Here is a 17,984-nt window from a genome sequence, read left to right as displayed (position 1 = left end):
ATACCATCTATATGCTGAATGTTTTCCAGTCCTACATCTCTAATACAGACATCTCTTCTAAATCCCATGCCTTTATACTCACCTGCCTATTAGATACTTTCATCAAATATCCCAACTCAAGCTCAGTATAAGTATTCCCTTCCGTCCTACTGCTCAATCTGTTCTTCCTTTATTCCCATCTGGAGGAGTATCACCAAACTCAGTAGATGGCTAAACCCCAAAATTCAGGCATTATTCTAGACTCATCCTTCCCTTTTATCTACAGTAAATCCTACAATCCTACAGCATCTCCTTAACATCCTTGTGTCACTCTCTTATTTTCTTCCTTTGGAAAATTCCCCTAGTTTGCACTCTTATCATTTCTTATCATACAGACTGTCACAGGAGCCTTCACACTATGGCATGAATCATCTTAAAAACTATGAAACTCTTAGAAGATAACCCAGGAGAATATCTAGATGACCTAAGATTGAGTGATGACATTTTAGAAATAACACCAAAGGAACAACACATAAAAGCATTGGTATCTGGGCTTTGTCAACATTCAAAATTTCTGCACTGTGAAAGATACCATCAAAAGACAAGGCACAGATTTGAAGAAAATGTTTTCAGAGACACATCTGATAAATGACTCTTATCCAAAACAAAGACTACAAAGAATAAAGAATGAACTATTTGATTTTAAAGTGGGATGAAGATACTAACACACCTCACCAAAGATGCACAGATGACAAACAAGCATATGAATAGATGTTCCTCACTATAGGCCATCAGTAATGTTATCTTTGCACACATATTTGATCAAAACTCATACCACTGATAATGCCAAATGCTGTTGGGCATGGAAAGCAAGAGGAACACTTGTGGGAGGGAGTACAAAATGGTACAACCACTTTGAAAGACAGTTTAGCAGTTCTTGTAAAACTAAACATGGTTACCATGTGTTCCAGCAACGACACTAGTTGAGGTATTCACCCAAAGGTGTTGAAAACTCAGGACCACAGAGTAACCTCCACACAAATGTTAATAGCAGCTTAATCGTAATTTCCATAACTTGGAAACAACCAAGATGTCTTTTTGAACAAGAGTGTATAGACAAGTGGTACATCCAGAAAATGGAATATTATTGTTTGGGAAAGAAAAGAGCTATCAAGCGTGAACAGAGGAAACTTTAATGCATATTGCCAAGGAAAATAACCTGATCTAAAAAGTCTATCTAATGAATGATTCCAACTATATGGCATACTGGAAGTTAAACTATGTGAACAATAATCCCCATATTGTTGGGAAGAAAAGATGGAGCACACTGGAGAAGCTAGGAATCCATGGATCATTCCTCAATATAATAAAGGTTGCATCTGATAAACCTACAGCCAGCATTTTACTTAATGGTAAAAAGTTAAATTCCATTTCTTCTAAAATCAGGAATGAGACAAGGATGTCTACTCTCTCCACTTCTCTTCAATATAGTACTGTAATTCCTAGTCAGATCAATAAGGCAAGAGAAAAACATAAAGGAGATCCAAATAAGAAAGGAACAAGTACAACCCTCCCTATTTGAAGATGATATGATCCTCTTTTTGTAGATCCCTATAGATTCCTTCTCCAAGTTACTTGAGCTGATCCAAAACTTTGGCAAAGTAGCAGGGTATAAAATTAACCCACAAAAATTAGCAGCTTTTCCATATGCCAACAAAGAGAAGAGAGAGACTGGAATCAGGAAAGCAATTGCATTTTTAATATCCTCAAAAAATAAAATAAAATACCTAAGAATTAACTTAACCAACTGTGTGAAGGACCTCTGTGATGAAAACTTCAAATATCTGAAAAAAAAATCAAAGTAGATTTAAGGAAATGGGAAAACCTTTAATGCTCCTGGATTGGAAAGATTAAATCATGAAAATGGCAATAGTGCCCAAAGCGATCTACAAATTCAATACAATACAATACAATACCAATAATATTCTTCAATGATATAGAGGAAGCAATCCAAAAATTCATATGGAATAATAAAAGATCCTGAATAGTGAAAGTAATCCTTAGCAGGAAGAACAATGCTGGAGGAATATCAATACCAAACTTCAAACTTTATTACAAAGCCATAGTAATAAAATGGCTTGCTAGTGGCACAAGAATAGGCCTGGGGACCAAGGGAATAGAAGACCCAGAAATGAACCCACAGATCTATGGCCACCTAATATTTGATAGGAGAGCCACAAAACACAGGATGGAAGAAAGCCTCTTCAACAAATGCTGCTAGTAGAACTGGCTAAACATGTGCAGAAAACTGAAGCTAGATCCTTATATATCACCCTGCACCAGAATCATTTCCAAATGGATCAAAGACCTCAATGTAAGGCCAGATATGATGAAAATATTACAGGAAGAGATGGGGGAAACACTAGAGCTCCTGGGCATGAGCTGAAAATCCTAAGTAAAGATACAGAATCACAACAAATCAAAGATATATAAATGTGATTGCATCAAGTTGAAGAGTTTCTGCATGGCAAAGAACATAGCTAGCAAGATAAATAGAAAACCCATAGAATGGGAGAAAATTTTTACTAGCTATGCATCACACCAGAGCTTCATATTTATAATATACTTAGAGCTCAAAAAATTCAAGCCCCCCCCAAAAAAACAAACTGCCAAAGAAACAACCCAATTAATAAATGGGCTAAAAACTTAAAGAGAGACTTCTCCAAAGAAGAAATAAGAATAGCCAATGTATACATGAAGAAATGTTCAACATATCTGGCCATAAAAGAAATGCAAATCAAACAACATTGAGATTCCACCTCACCCCAATTAGAATGGCCAAATAAACAATAACAGATGCTGGTGGAGATATGGCCAAGAGAATGCTTCTACACTGTTGGTAGAAATGTAAACTGGTTCAACCACTCTGGAAAGCAGTATGGAGGTTCCTCAAAAGACTAAATATAGAGCTTCCCTGTGACCTAGCAGTTCCACTCCTAGACATCTATCCAATAGACTATGAACAAGACCACACTAAAGCTATCAGCACAACCATGTTCATTGTGGCATTGTTTACCATAGCCAAGATATGGAATCAACCCAGATGTCCCTCGATGGATGAATGGATCAAGAAAATGTGGTACATTTATATAATGGATTTCTATGTTTCCATCAGAAAGAATGACATTGCCCCATTCATGTCTTATATGTTTATCTGATTTGGTGCTGTGGCTCAAGTGGTAGGGCACTAGCTTTGAGCTGAAGCTGGACAGCGTCCAGGCCCAGAGTTCAAGCCCCATCATGAGGAAAAAAAAATATCATTGCAATATGAGACTAGAGATCAGGGGCATCTTAGAAGCAGTCATAATACTGCTGCTACTTCAATCACTTGTTTTCTGTCTTCATGCTCTGCTTCTCACCAAAACCTTGAAATCTCCAGAAAACTGCTTTTCCTATGCCTGCATTGTTTCCCTTTGGTTCCTTCTTCTGAACATGCCTTCTGCTCCTCCTTCATCGTCCTCGTCATTCATATTCAAGTTGCACGTGAAGCATCAGTACCAGCACGTGGGGGAGCAGGGGGGCAGGGGGGGCGGGTGAAGCTGTCTGCAGCTTTCCAGGTGCTGCTCCCTCCCTCCTCAGACTTCCACCCTCAGGATGATCTCATTGCAGTGTAATTGTTTCCAGGCCTGGGGGCTATGGAATGGGACTGGATTTCTTCATGGCTTTGGAATACCCAACATTAGGATCCAGTGGGTGCTCAGTGATAACTAAATGAATGCATGCTCTTGGGATGTTACTAGAGAGACACATGAATATGAACACATGCGGTGAAGAATAGAATCATTTTTCAAATGCACGGATGCCACCCATCCTTTTCAAGCTGGATCCAGTTCTACCTTTTCCCATGAAGTTATTCCTTCAGGCCCCATCGGTGCTACTGAGGTAGAACCCTAAATGCTACTCAGTTAGACTGTCCTTCAGTATTCTTTATTACATTTCAAATGCTTATATCCCAACAAGATAGATAGTAACTTAAAGGTAAGGATCATGTTAAAATTCACTGAATCTAATATGCTGGTGAGGTAGCTCACCAGAACAGCTTATAGGTAAGGGAAAGACAGTGCCTTGGGGGGAGGGGGAAAGAGAGGGGGAGGCACACCAGAATATTGACTATCCATCAAGAGGCCATGCTCTCTCTGGATGGAGCTTTATGGCTACAACAAAAGTAATTAGTTGTGAATGTCTCAAGCCTATCTGTGTTGCTTCCTAAAATCCTCTCCCTCCCTCTACACCACATACAAGCTAGGACAGTGATTTTAATAGAGAACTAGAACCCTGGTAGAAAGAGAACAATGTTCAGCTCATTCAGTGCTACCTAGGAAAATTGGCCCAACTGACCTATACATGGGTGACTTTTTGTGTTCACCAGCCAACTTCCCTCTCCCTCCCTGGTTAGAGTAGTTGGGGTTTTCTAGTTAGTTCCTCCATGAACTTTGTATGAGGGCCTCCCAGGCACAAAAGCAAGTACTTGTTTTTGCTATCACATGTTGATATGAGCAGATAACTAACCAGTCACTCCACCAGTGCTTTAAAACACCTGTTGTCAGTATGATAGTTGGTATGATAGTTACAAAAGGATGTGAGGGGAGGACTTTGCATTCAGGAAACCAACCTATTAGACCTACTCACTGACCTTCAGGATCTCAAAGACTGATAAAAAATGGTCCAAAAGAGGTGAATTCAGGAAGTACATAGGAAGGGACAAAGACCAACAAAAATCAATGAAGACCCACACTAGAAGGAAAACAGTTCTTCATTTCTATGTGATTGTTCACAAGGGAGGAAAATAAGTGAAGCACAAGTTGGTCAATGAAACCCTCACAAACAGTGCAATAAACAGCTGGTTGTCACCAATCTGTTAGTAAAAGCAAGGATCATGGAAAAAGTGCCTTTGAAGATAAGATCCTTATCACTGTGAAGATGATCCTCCGGTGGCAGGTTGAATAAATGTAATGTATGCTGGATTCTACCCTGAAAATATAGGAAACAAAATGGCTGAATAACTGTGGACTTAATTAACTGTGTGTCAATACTGACCCATCACTTATAAGAAATATAGCATACTGACAGAAGGCGAAAGTAATAGGGAAGCTGAGGAGATATATGAGAACTCTCAGTACACCTTGCTCAATTTTTCTGTAAATCTCAAACTGTCCTAAAAAACTAAAGTCTGATTTTTTTTTTTTTTGGTTGGCTGTGGGCCTTGAAATCTGGACCTGGGCACTGTCCCTGAGCTCTTCAGCTCAAGGAGAGCACACTTCCATTTGAGCCACAGCACCACTTCCAGTTTTCTGGTGGTTAACTGGAGATAAGAGTCTCACGGACTTTCCTGCCTGGGCTGAGTTTGAACTGGGATCCTCTGATCTCGGCCTCCAGAGTAGCTAGGATTATGGGTGTGAGCCACCAACACCCAGCTAAAGTCTAATATGTAAAAGGAAGAAGAGGTGGTCATCCAGCTACAGACTATCCCTGGTATGAAGATAGGAAGGAACCCATTTGACAATGACCCTGTTTCTACCTAGAAGTGACTTCGTTGTTAGATGCCATGTTTGCGGTGTGCTCATCAATGGCTACAACAACAAGTCATGACTTGCTTTTTCAGAGCTGATTTTTGGCAGGCAGAGGCAGCATTTGTGCACTGATTATAATTTTGAGATGCATTGTCAGTAACCAGGACATATAATGGATCTTCATCTCTAATTACTTTTCTCTCCACAGGTATCTGGAAAGGGTCCAGATGGGAATGTGCACAACCTCCGCTTTGAAGGGATGGAGAGACAGTACGCATCCTTACCCAGGTAAATCACAGAGGGGTCTCTCATCACTAGCTCACCCACAAATGAAGTCTTTGGAAAAATCTACATAAAATAGAAATCTGGCTTTGAAATTGGGAATATGTTATATTTTGCCTTCCTGCCATCTGCTGCAGCCCCAATGTCATCTTCACAACTGTGCTAATAATTGAAACACTTGTAGGTTGTTTTTAAGAGGAAAAAACAGTGTATCATCACAATTGAACATGTCAGACAGAATACTGGATACTGAATGGAAATCCTAAGCCACTGCTGTAAAAACGTACACATACCCTGGACCAAGCTTTGGGACAATAAAAATAGTCAGTCTTCTGTGCCAGGAATTACCTTCGAGAAAGAGCAGGCCAAAGTTAACCTTGGCACTCTGTGCAAGTGTTAGAAAGCAGGAGAGAAACATGAACCTGGGAAGGTGTTCTTTGCTTGATTTCGAATCTGTCCATGTCCTCAAGGCAATAAGCAAACATTGTTTTGAGGCAAAGTACAAATAGGTAGGAGGGAAAAAATGGTGTGGGAAAAAAATTTTCTTAGTGATTCTGACCTAACATGATCCACTTATGCTGTAACGAGACACGGCTGAAAATGAGATACAATTCTCAAAGGTTAGCAGTCTTATCTGTGAGTTGAGGAATAATAATGTTAGTCGGTTATCAGCAGCACATGACCGAGAGGAAACCTTTCCAAGATGACTTACATCCAGCTTCCACAGGAGTCAGATGAGTGGAGAGTGTGAAACAGTGAGTTTGAAAAAGAAATGAAGAAAGGTGAATGCCAGCCACAGAACTGGGATGTTTCACGAGTATTGTCTTGGAGTGAGGTGAGGGAAAACCCCCAAGCAGAGCCTCATCATCATCAAAGACAAGCAGGGCAGCTAAAGTGCTCAGCCCAAGATAGAGTTACTTTTTGAGTTGATTATTGGCTGAATTGAATGTCACCTCTGTGGTGTGTGTGTGTGTGTGTGTGCGCGCGCGCGTGCACGCATGCACATGTGTGTGAATTGGCAAACAAGTAGCATATTACAATAACCATAGACTAGGTGACTATCTGCTCATGTAAATACTGTTTTGATTTTTCAAATGTAATAAAATCTCAAATTTAGCAGAGAAATAATTTTTAAAACTGATTAGGCAGGATACTCAAAATACTCCAAATTCAGTATTTTAAAGCTTCGTCACAACAGTATTTATCTCCCTGCTTTCCTTATATATGTTATCTCATATGATATTTTCTCCCCTCTTCCATGATTTCTTTCCTGTCCCTATTTTTTCCCCTGGCCTAGTATTTTGTTTTCATTTAAAAAGTGGAAATAGTTTCCAAAATTCATTTTAAACAGAAGATTTCCGGCTTTCACTGTTGAAATGTATGGAAATTGTAGTGAAGGCAGATGGAAAGTGGTTGGTTCTTAAGAGAGTAAGGAGGGGAGAAAGGAAAACTGGAAACAGCTTAATGTCTTCCTGGCCAACTTATACTGTGAGTACAGAAATGGATATTTCTTTTGGTACAAATTAAAAGCACAAAAATAACATTTAAATTCTATAAATTTCACTCATGTATGCATTCCCCATATATCTAGTCACCACTAACTATGCATCAGGATCTGAGAATACAGAGACTGGACACACAGGCAAACAGTCAGTCTTTTATGATGTCTAACATAGTAACTCTTCACATATAAAGTCCTCCAAATTTCTAACTCCTGTGTATTTTCACAACTTCTTCCTGAAATGTCCAACCATGTCTGACTCTAAACATGTCTTTTTTTAAGTATAGGGAGAGGGTTTCTTACAGAGACAGTATGTTCCTTAGGTAATGCTGTTAGCTTTGGAGCTATCTTCACAATGTCTGAATTGACAAAATCCTGTCAACTTTGAGAATATAACTATGATTGACAAGGAAACATCTTAGGCTGAAAACAATTTGGGAGAAAAGTCCATTCACACATGCATAATAGTAGGTAGTAGTGATTAGTTGCACATACAAACAGATCTTGGTGGCTGCTTGGCAAGCATAAGTTAGCCATGATAGAGAATAAGCAGGGCTCCACAAATATGTGAGACATCTCACACCCCATTGGCATGGGGTTCTCAATGGAATTTTGAGAAGCAGGGGCTGGAAAGGTGGCTCAATGGTAGAGCACTTGCCTTGTATGCATGAGGCCCTGGGTTCGATTCCTCAGCACCACATAAGCAGAAAACACTGGAAGTGGTGGTGTGGCTCAAATGGTAGAGCACTAGCCTGGAGCTGAAGAGCTGAGGGACAGCATTCAGGCCTAGCGTTTAAGCCCCATGACCGACCAAAAAAAAATTGTTTTTAATAAAAGGGAGAAGCAAAGTTCCCTCACAGGCAATGAACCCAATCCAAGGAATTCATATGTATCCTGGGAGAAGCAGAGGACAGAGGTGAAGGGACACTTTCTGGCCTCTGAGAAGCTGTGCAGATTCAGCTCTGAATGACGGTGGCCTGGACCCTGGTTTTCCCACCTTCCCTCTCTCCCACCCCTCACAAGCTCACATACACACATTGATTTTACTGTCCACTGACCACTCCCTTTGCAAGTAGGGAGGAAACACAGCTCTGAAGGAACTGCATTCTTTACCACAGAGGCAGAGAGCTTTCAAGGTATTTATGGAGTTAGATTTTTGAATAGTTTTATCCATTGGAATTCAGTGGCAAACTTTATAGGGGATTTAATATGCTACAGACTGAATCAGTTTCTAGGTTGCTTTGTGGTGGTGTCATAGATTGTGTGTGTGTGTGTGTGTGTGTGTGTGTGTGTGTCCATTTTGAAGATAAACTCAGTAACACTGATTTACATGCCAAATTTAGAGGCTCCCACAGAGAGAAAATGCCCTATAGTACATGAAGTAGATAAGAGGCCCAGGACCAGGGACTTCCTCCTAAGCTTTCATAGAACCTCTGTCATCTTTAAAACCGGCCCAAGCAGCCCACTGCCAAGCTAAATGACACCACAAGACAATAAAGCCGGAGCCTTGGCCAGAACAGGAAAAAGACAATTTCTCTTCCTCACACAGAATAGTTAGGAGCTTGCCTGAGGCTAAGGGCTAAGCAGTGTTAAGTGTTATTGTTAAGCAATGTTAAATCCTCTGCCTCCAAAGGAAAATGACTTTCTTTCTTTCCTCCTGAGGGTATGGCTTTAGAAAGCTGAGTGTGGCCGTCATACAACCTCCAACCTCGTTAGCAAGCACCAGGCCTTCGCTGGTGCCAAGGTCCTACCAGCCTGTGCAGGCCTCCCTGCACGGAATGAAAATCAGCACCTCCTCATTCTCACCTGACACAAATGATTCCTCCTCACCCTAGGTGAGCAGGGAAGTGGCCATTTCCTGGGCTGCTGCAGGGAGGGGGCAGGGAGGAACATCCATCCATTTCTATGTGCAAATGGTTTCTTTTCCACTTCAGCTTGCCAGCAGCCTCTTTCAGTGTTCCCAGGCCCCGTCCTGATTGATGGGACCACTCACAGTTAGGTCTTGTCAGCAGTGAACTCTCTGTTCTCCCATCTCAGGCCTCCATCGTTCCCACCTGGTCTGTCCCTGGCCCCAGGAGATCCCATTATCCGCTTCTGCACAGATGGCTTCGTGCAGCAGCACACCATGTTGTTCTTCCGGGGTTATAATCAAGCAAGGAGCTCAGCAGAGGGAGCCAGCGCCAGGCCACACCGCGCATCTCCTCTGTGCTCCTAGGTGCGTGGGCTATGGAAAGTGGCTGCAGCAACTCGTAAAGCGCCTGCTCATTGGTTCCACTACAAAATTCACATTAGGCGACACCAGCTGGGCCCCTGCTGCTAGCCAACCTCCCTTTCAGTCATGTTGTTGACTCCTCTGACTATCCCCGAGTGGCCATTCCAACCCCTGCTACCTCTGCTAAGTCCTACAAAGATGACTCAGCTCCCCAAGCCCAGTCTCTGGAGATGACCTCACTTCCCCCCCTTTATAACATCAGCCCCGCAACTTCTGCTGCCTGCTGCTTGGCCTGCTGCGCTTTCACTAGCACACGCTTCCTGAGGGGACACACGGAGGGCCAGAGTGTGGAGCCAGGCTCAGAGTGCAGCTCTGGCACTGGCACTTTCCACCAGGCGTGCCTTGGCCCATGCTTTCTAACCTGATAATTGGGGATGACATTGAGGCCTCCATCCACATACAGGACAGCAATACTGGCAGTGAAGAGGTGTTGTTGTTGTTGTTGTTGTTAGTGTTTTGTTTTTTGATTTCATGTGTAGAGAAGTTTTTTTCATTCTGTAAGGAGGCAAGCTCATACCAGAGCTCATTTTCACTGGCTTCTTAGGGACCTGTCACCACCAACATTTCCTCTCTGGGCTGTATCTATAAATCACCCCTTCACCTCTACCCTCACCCCCAAGTTGATTCCCTTCCCTTGCCTACTATGATGACTGCACAGGCTTAGCTGCACAGATTGATGGGAGTCCCTCCCACCCCATGGAGAATGGGAGAAGCAGTGACTACATGGAGATGAGCTAGGGGTTCTCACTGAAGCTGGGGGATTAGCTGAAAGGCCAAAAGTTCAGAGGATGGAAAGACAGAGAACATAGCCACCGGATGTGATCTGATGTGATGCTAACGGACAGACTAGGAGACAGCTCTGGTATCTGCAGAAGGGTTTTGAAATGCTAAGTAGGGTCTAGGAAAGAAGCCAGAGCCCCTGCTCAACAAGGCGTGTATGAAGATCTAGGACCCTGGCTCTTGGAACAGACGTGGTATGAGAGCATCAGTCTTTCGTTGGGTGGAAGGAGCATCTGAGGGACTGCCAGTGGGTCAGGACAGGGCAGTGACAAAGACACATCTCCAGGATTTACAGCAGCCAGCTGAGCTGGAAGAAGATGGGCAGGACTACCCCACACACTTGGTCTTATCCATTAGAGAAAAAGTAAGATCTTTCCTCAACCCTTCTGCCTTCTCCAGTGCCCATATTCCTAGGAAAACCTGACCTATCCTGGTTGGCTAGATTTCTACTATACCCTCTGGTTCCAGGCTAGAACTTGCACTTGAATCTTCTAGCCGTTTCCTTTCCTTTGTGGAGATTCTCTCTGAGCAGTCTCCTCCATTCTTACAGGTAAGTTCCCATCAGAATAGCCATGATTCCCAAAGTGCCTAGCTAACTTCCACTCTTCACTCTTACTGTGATCCTGTTACAAGCATCGGATTGACACAAACATCCTCCCAAGATGTATGTACCTCAGAGTCCTTGTGCCAAAACCCAGGTTATTTTTTTGGCTCTTCTTCCTTCTAACTTCCATAATTTTTGTTTAGTATCTTCATAGTGCCACTCAAAATGCTCTAAATTACATGATTGTTTCCTGTCCTTTTCTCCCTCCCCTGCCTTGAACCCCTATTAGACTATAAATTCTTTGAAGTAGGTTTTTTAAATTCTCATTATTTATACCCACAACTGGAACCTAACATACACTAGATTCATAATATATTGTTATATAGATGAATGTACATTTGTTTATATACAGGTAATTTAGGGTAAAGAAATCCTTCCAAGCCTTCTTGATGGTTGTGTTGACTTTTTTTTTTACTTTAAATAACAATTTTTCCTTGAGAATGTCTTTTCTCTGGAATCAATAGAAGTCCAGACTTCTAAATAGTTAACCATTACTACTGAGCACGTTGAATATGGGTTTAGCACCACTCAAAATACTTTTACATTCTCTGATTTAATGATCACAGCAACCTCCTGACTTGGTAGCAACCTTATATCATCCTCATTTCATGGGCATAAAGTAAATGAAATTTCCCAAGTTCAACAGTTAGGAAGTGGCAGAGCTAGGACTTGAACTCCAGCAGTCTGGCTGCAAGTCTGTTCTACATCTGAAGTTATCTAGCTCAGAGTTAAGTCCATATCTTGTGATTGTAATGCTCCCTTTGATTAGATGCTTGCCTGTTGGTCTTGCTCAGTAAACTCTAAGTGCCTTTGAGGACAGGAACTGTGTCTTATTCATCTTTGTATATGATACAGAACATGACTGGTCTACAGGTTAAATAATACCTTTCTACCATCTCAGTAATGCTGTCATAAAATCATTTCTTCTCCCCCTCCCTTGGGCCCTTCATTTGAAATATGAACAGTTTAATGTGTAATTGGTTGATGAACACTAAGCAATACCATTTGCCTACCAAAAAGAGAGTCCTGTTTTGTTAGAACACTCCTGAGAGCTGAAAAAGCAGTGTCTGTAAATTGGTACTTTGGTTCTTCAAGATTAAGAATAATACCTACCCAGAAGAAAAAGAATTACAATAAATCTTCTGGTGGTATACTACATAAGCTCACTCATGGAGAGAAAGAACTCCATCCCAAGACTGATGAAAAACAAAGACCTTACAGGCTGTATTTGGCTTCCAGTCCTGATATGCTCTAACCCTTATTACATAAAATACTTGGGAGAAAAAAATACATCTCTCTGACCATCTCAAGCAGCTTTCCACTTGGTTGTGTAATGAGAAGAAATACATTGGAGCTGATTTTTGATAGAAAGCTCAACTTTAGTAGGAAACAGCTTATGCTTACTTCCTGGAAACCCCAAATAAAATTGCTTTCTAAGTGTATTCCCAGCGTTTACAATTGGGTATGCTCATTCAGATCAGAGGAACACACTATAAAAACAGATTCAGTCTTAATATTCCAGTTGGTTCCTTTTGTTGATTTCTGCTTTCCTGTCTACACATGCCTTTTCCCATCTACTACTAAGGGCATGGCTAACTTGGAAGCTTGCATCACATCTACTAGTCACTGCTTTCTATTATTCTTAGAACATTCAGTCTGGGCAGCTTCTAGGTCCTTTTCTGTCATTTCCTTCACTGGCAAAAGACAGTTTCTCTGTTTCCTTCTCCAGATGGCCCTGCTTAACTGGAGAATTTTCCTTAGACCACCCTGAATTATCTATAGCACTTGCGAAGTAGATGGTGGTACTCTTTGAATTCTGGAAATATTTCCAGCAATAACGCTGTATTAGTCTTTGTAGCTAATATAGATTAGCAATTCAATGAGTATAATGGAAACTTGGGCAATCTGACTTAGTGTACCCAAGGGCCTGTGTGTCTGCAGGGGGGACCTGACCATCTGGGGATGTCAAAAGTTGACTAAGCTACCTAATTTTACTTCTCTACCACAAGCCAATCTATCAAATAAGGGGCTTCACAACTAGCAGAGTGGTTTAGACTTGTAATCCTAGCTACTTGGAAGGGTGAGTTGAGTATATCATAGTTTATAGCCAGCCCAGCCAAAAAAGAGAAAGGAAAATATGTTTACAAGACACCATCAGAAAACTATACCCACACACTATTGAGCAAACCCAAGTAGTGTGTTGTACCACTGTATTGTAGCTATTCAGAAGGCTAACTTTGGGAAGATAGCAGTTTTAATTTTAGGCCAATCCCAAAGTGCTGGGTGGGGCTGGGGGGCAGGCAAGGGGAAAAGAGTGGTCTTTGTGAGACTCCATGTCAGGAGAAAATAACTGGGCATAGGGGTACATGCCTGACATCCTAGCATGGCAGAAATGTTAATAGGAGGATCATAGTCTAACCTGGCCTGAGGAAAAAGTGAGACTCTTCTTTCAAAAATGACCAGAACAAAAAGGGTTAGAGATATGGCCCAAGTGGTTGAGTGCCTGCCTAGCAAGTATGAACCCCTGAGTTCAGACACTAGTACAACCAAACATTCAATGTTAGATGCTTCATAAAAGTATTTGGACTGCTTCCTGCAGTCATGGCAACTGGAATGTCATAGAAGAATTTGAGACCATTCAACAGGAAACGGACTATGGACTGCAGGCCTCCCAATAAGGCATGTCACATTTCAACTCAATACTGTGAATACTGGTTAGTCTCTGACACTTTTATCATGGCATAATTTCATCTGAATGAACTTCCTTGCCAACAGGAGCCGCCTTTCAAGGTTCTGGTTGAGGGTGCTGTTCGGACTTTGCAAGAAGAAAGCCTAAAATGAGCTAAAGAACTATCTAGATAATATTTTCATGTCTGTTTATGGATTTTGAAAAACAGTAAAGAGCCTGTAATCCTATCTACTCAGGAGGCTGAGAGCTGAGGATCTCGTTTCAAAGCCTGCCCGGGCAGGAAAGTCCATGAGACTCTTATCTCCAATTAACCACCAGAAAACCAGAAGTGGTGCTGTGACTCACAGTGGTAGAGTGCTAGCCTTGAGAAAAAGGGCTCAGGGACAGTGCCCGGGCCCTGAGTTCAAGCCCTACAGCTGTCAAAAAAAAAAAAAAAAGCCTGGGCAGACATATCCAAGAGACGCATATCTCAAATTAATCAGCAAGATGCTAGAAGTGGAGCCCAGACATTTTTGCCTATCCAGTACTGCTTTAAAAAAAAAAAAAAAAGCTAAAGGAGAACGTGAGCCCCTTAGTTCAAGCCCCAGTGCCAGCACAAAAAGCAAAGAAAAACCAGTAAAGATCTTTTACCCCACCAACAGAGCTTTCTCATCCTTCTTGTCCTTTCTCCTTGAGTTTCCTGTGCTGAAAATCTAGTCTGTAATTCCCCTCTCCCCCCCCACCCGGCCCACCAGTAGAGTCAGCTGCTTCTTTTGACTGGCTCCCTGACACCTCTTTGCTGAGGACAAGATGATGAATTAGCACCGATTTAATTCTTTGTGCAATGAAGAAATCTCTGATGTCAACTCAAACTTCCTGAAAATGCAAAAAGCCCTAGCATGTAATATCACTTTAAGATGCCCAACAGCTGAGATCAGGGGGTTAATGCTACTGCCATATCATTTTTATGTCACTTAGTTCCTCAGATAAAAGTCCATTTTAATCAAACTTTTCATCATTTCCTCAGAGCCAATATATCTTTGATGCCAGTGGAATATTTGGTATTAATTATTCAGTCGAAGGCCTCCATTATGAGTTTAGTTAGAATATTAGTGATTTAAAACATGTTAAGACCCATTACTGATATCCCCAAAGTAGTTTGAATGGAATCTTGATGGACCAAATATATTACTTTCCATAGATTTTTTTTCTAATTTTTTCCTCTAATTTTCCATAGAAAATTCTGAACGGTTGCATATTTGTTGGCTAAGTACTCTTTCTAGATGGGGAGGAGTACGCATTTGCTGTTCCAAGAGTGCCAAATCCAGCATTACCTTGGACTTAAAATATGTTAAGCTTGGTAAGCTGGCTTCCGTGTTTTCCTCCTGCACACATTTACTTCCCACTTCTCTAGCCAAAAGAAAAGAAGGTTGTTTTGTGCCTAGGCATCTGCTTAATTTAGAGTGCTGCTCTCTCATTTCTCATATTCCTTGGTAGTTCTTGATGTTTTCATATTTTATTGCCATCCCACCATCTGCCTTCAAGAGCTAACTGCCCTGGAATTAGTGTGGCGGTTTTCTTAACAGTGCCACGCTGTTTTCTACAATGCATAGTCTCATTCTGCACCACCACCCCTGTTCTTATAGATCTCCAGTCATTTGCTACTGTTCCTTGGCCCAAGTTCCTGTATTATATATATATATATATATATATATATATATATGCATTCTTCTATCAGCTGACTGCAGGGACATTATTAATACATTATAATAAATACCCAGTTGTGTGTTTGTGAGGCCTGTGCCCTATGATTATTTCAAAAGATAATACATCACTAAAACATGTAACCGTCTTGGATAAAATGTCCCTGCCTCACCCATGGATGCATATGTGATATAAATGCAATAGAAATAATGAACAGTAAAATCACTATTTTATTTTTCTTCATATACCAAGATCTACATGAGGTTGTTCCAAAGATGTCATGTTTATTCATAAACTAGTCGTCTGTGTTTAAAAAGAAGATCAGCCAGGGATAGAGGGCTCATGTCTATAATCCTAGCTACTTGGGAGGCAGAGATCTGAGAATCATGGTTCAAAGCCATCCTAGGTAAGGAAGTCTATGAGACTTTTTATCTACAATTACCCAGCTAAACACTGGAGAGAGGAGGGAGGTAGTATATCCCAAGTGGTAGAGAGATAGGCTTGAATAAAAAAACTAAGGGACAATGCCTAGGTCCTGAGTTCAAGCCCCAGTACTGGAAAAAGAAGAAAAAGGTCAAACTGAACAATTAGGGTAAAGCAGATGAAGTCATAAAGGACACTGAGTACAAACATTAAATTTGCTGTATTTCTTCATGCATCATCTCATTTTATCCTCACCATCCAGCTGAGTGGTAGTCATTAGAACGTTCTTTTAATTAAAAAATAAGAATTCATTCTCAAAGTGACAGAATCAGGATCAGAATTTAAACCCAAATCTTTCTGGTTTCCAAGACCTCTTTAATTTTACTATATCACATCACTGATGCTGATGAAGAGAGATTAGAATATGTTATCTTTTTGCTTGATTATCAGATGTTTACAGAATGAAGATATTTGGGGGCATATTCAAAATATATCCCGGTGCTAAAGGCGTAGCTCACAGGTAGAATACTTGCTTCTGATGCATAAGGCCTGGATTTGAGCCCCACATTGTCCTTGGAATGCATTTCCAAAGAAAATGGGAATTGTTAAAACCTGCAGTTTATGGAAAACATCAGAAAACAAAGCAAATCAAGAAGAATCCTTTGAATCACATAGTATTTATTTGTATGTCACTATAATAAGTTGTCCCTGAGAAAAACCAAGATGGCCAGATTTTCCTTACAATAATAATCTGTTCCAATCGGGAGCAGACCTGGGGATGTGGGTAATTCAGGCTGCGCAGGGTGCATACCCATGTGTCTGGATCTGGCTCACAGTCCCCAGATTTCATTCTGCCACAGTCTTCCCTAGAGGTGCTTACGATGGGACATAGAGGAAGGGAATCAGTAATCGTTGAGAATTTATTATGCGCTAATTGAACTCTGGTGAGTACTTTACATATGTTGCCTCATGTATTGTAAAAATCTGGAAATTAATGATCATTCTCAATTTTTTTTGGATGAAGAAACTGATGCTCAGAGAGGCAAAGCAATGTGGTCATGATTGTACACAGAATTAGCAGCAGACCTTGGAGTCAGTCCAGTTCTTTCTACCTTGGAAACCTCTGGTCTCCGCACTCCATCAAGGTGTCTTGTGGGAGGCAGGCTGTGAAGAAGAGCATTCTGTGACCATCTGCACGGTGGCAGCCCTCTCAATGCTGATCTCACCCTGCACCGCTGCAGTCTATAACTCAGGGACATTAAAATGAACAAGCCCCTGGTAGGCTTTCAAACTTACCAAGAACAGCAACCATGAACCACAGAGCTCCCCTTAGCATATTTAAATACCCACCTCCTTCCAACTGAAACATCTTTTAAATAGTACAGGGTTGGAGGAGGAGGTGGGGGGTGATGTTGTTGTTTTTCTAAGACTGCCTCTGTGTTATGCTAGGAGTTGAAATATATATACCTCAGTTGCTTCCACTTAAGCAGTTTTCATACCAAGCGAGAACTGTTGGTCTTCCCATGGCAAAGATCTGGCATACCCCCAGGGGATATGGTTAAGAGGCGAATAACAGATAACTATGGGGATGGCTTCAACTGACTCGGCTGTTTCAAGTCCAAGGAAGAGCGCTCTGGCAGTGGATTGCCACACACGTGCTACATGAGCCCAGCTGGGTCCTGGATCTCATTCGACACAGGCCTCACGACCTCAAGTCACTGTGCCAGGAAGCACGTTGGTACAGTCTCATTATTTCCAGCAAAGGCAAACATTTGTGGTACAAATGTGAGAAGGATTGGTTAAAAAAAAAACAACCAGCTTCCAGATTGTATTCCTGCTTAGATTCCAAGTCTTCAATTAAGCCTAAGATAGAAGCTGTTGGGCCTTGTTCCATCCGAGGGTGGCCCCACTCTACAATCAGCAGAACTGACCCTCATAGTTGAGCATGGAATGACATGTTAACTAGGTGGAAACCTGGCAATTTCCATTGGCTAGTCCCCAACCATAGTACCCGCTCATGTATTTTGTTAGTCCCCTTTGAGCTCGGCCATTGCCTAGAAGTGAAGACAGGGCGGTGACTGCTCAGATAAGGTCTCTGCCCACTAATTGCTTACATGTAGCAGAGGCAAACACAGACCCATTTCCAGAAATGATAGTGTCTGACAGCCTGGTTTTTACAAGGCACAGGAAAGAACTGTAAT

At 41.6% G+C, this 17,984-nt stretch overlaps 1 protein-coding gene across 2 annotated transcripts in view; it reads left to right on the top strand.

The window, feature by feature from the left end:
- The window catches only part of Pard3b (par-3 family cell polarity regulator beta), a 990,481-nt gene that overhangs the window by 924,952 nt on the left and 47,545 nt on the right, over positions 1-17,984 (top strand). For both annotated transcript variants that reach the window (XM_070018756.1, XM_070018767.1), the window contains one exon: positions 5,758-5,837. In XM_070018756.1, the coding sequence (XP_069874857.1) occupies positions 5,758-5,837 (80 nt within the window). The remainder of the gene's footprint in view (positions 1-5,757; positions 5,838-17,984) is intronic.

This window comes from Dipodomys merriami, unplaced genomic scaffold (assembly GCF_024711535.1).
Source record: "Dipodomys merriami isolate MVZ:Mamm:240054 unplaced genomic scaffold, mDipMer1.0.p SCAF_1, whole genome shotgun sequence".
NCBI classification, from domain to species: Eukaryota; Metazoa; Chordata; class Mammalia; order Rodentia; family Heteromyidae; genus Dipodomys; species Dipodomys merriami.
The sequence above is the reverse complement of the archived record's forward strand: the minus strand, read 5'-3'. Positions and strand labels throughout refer to the sequence as shown.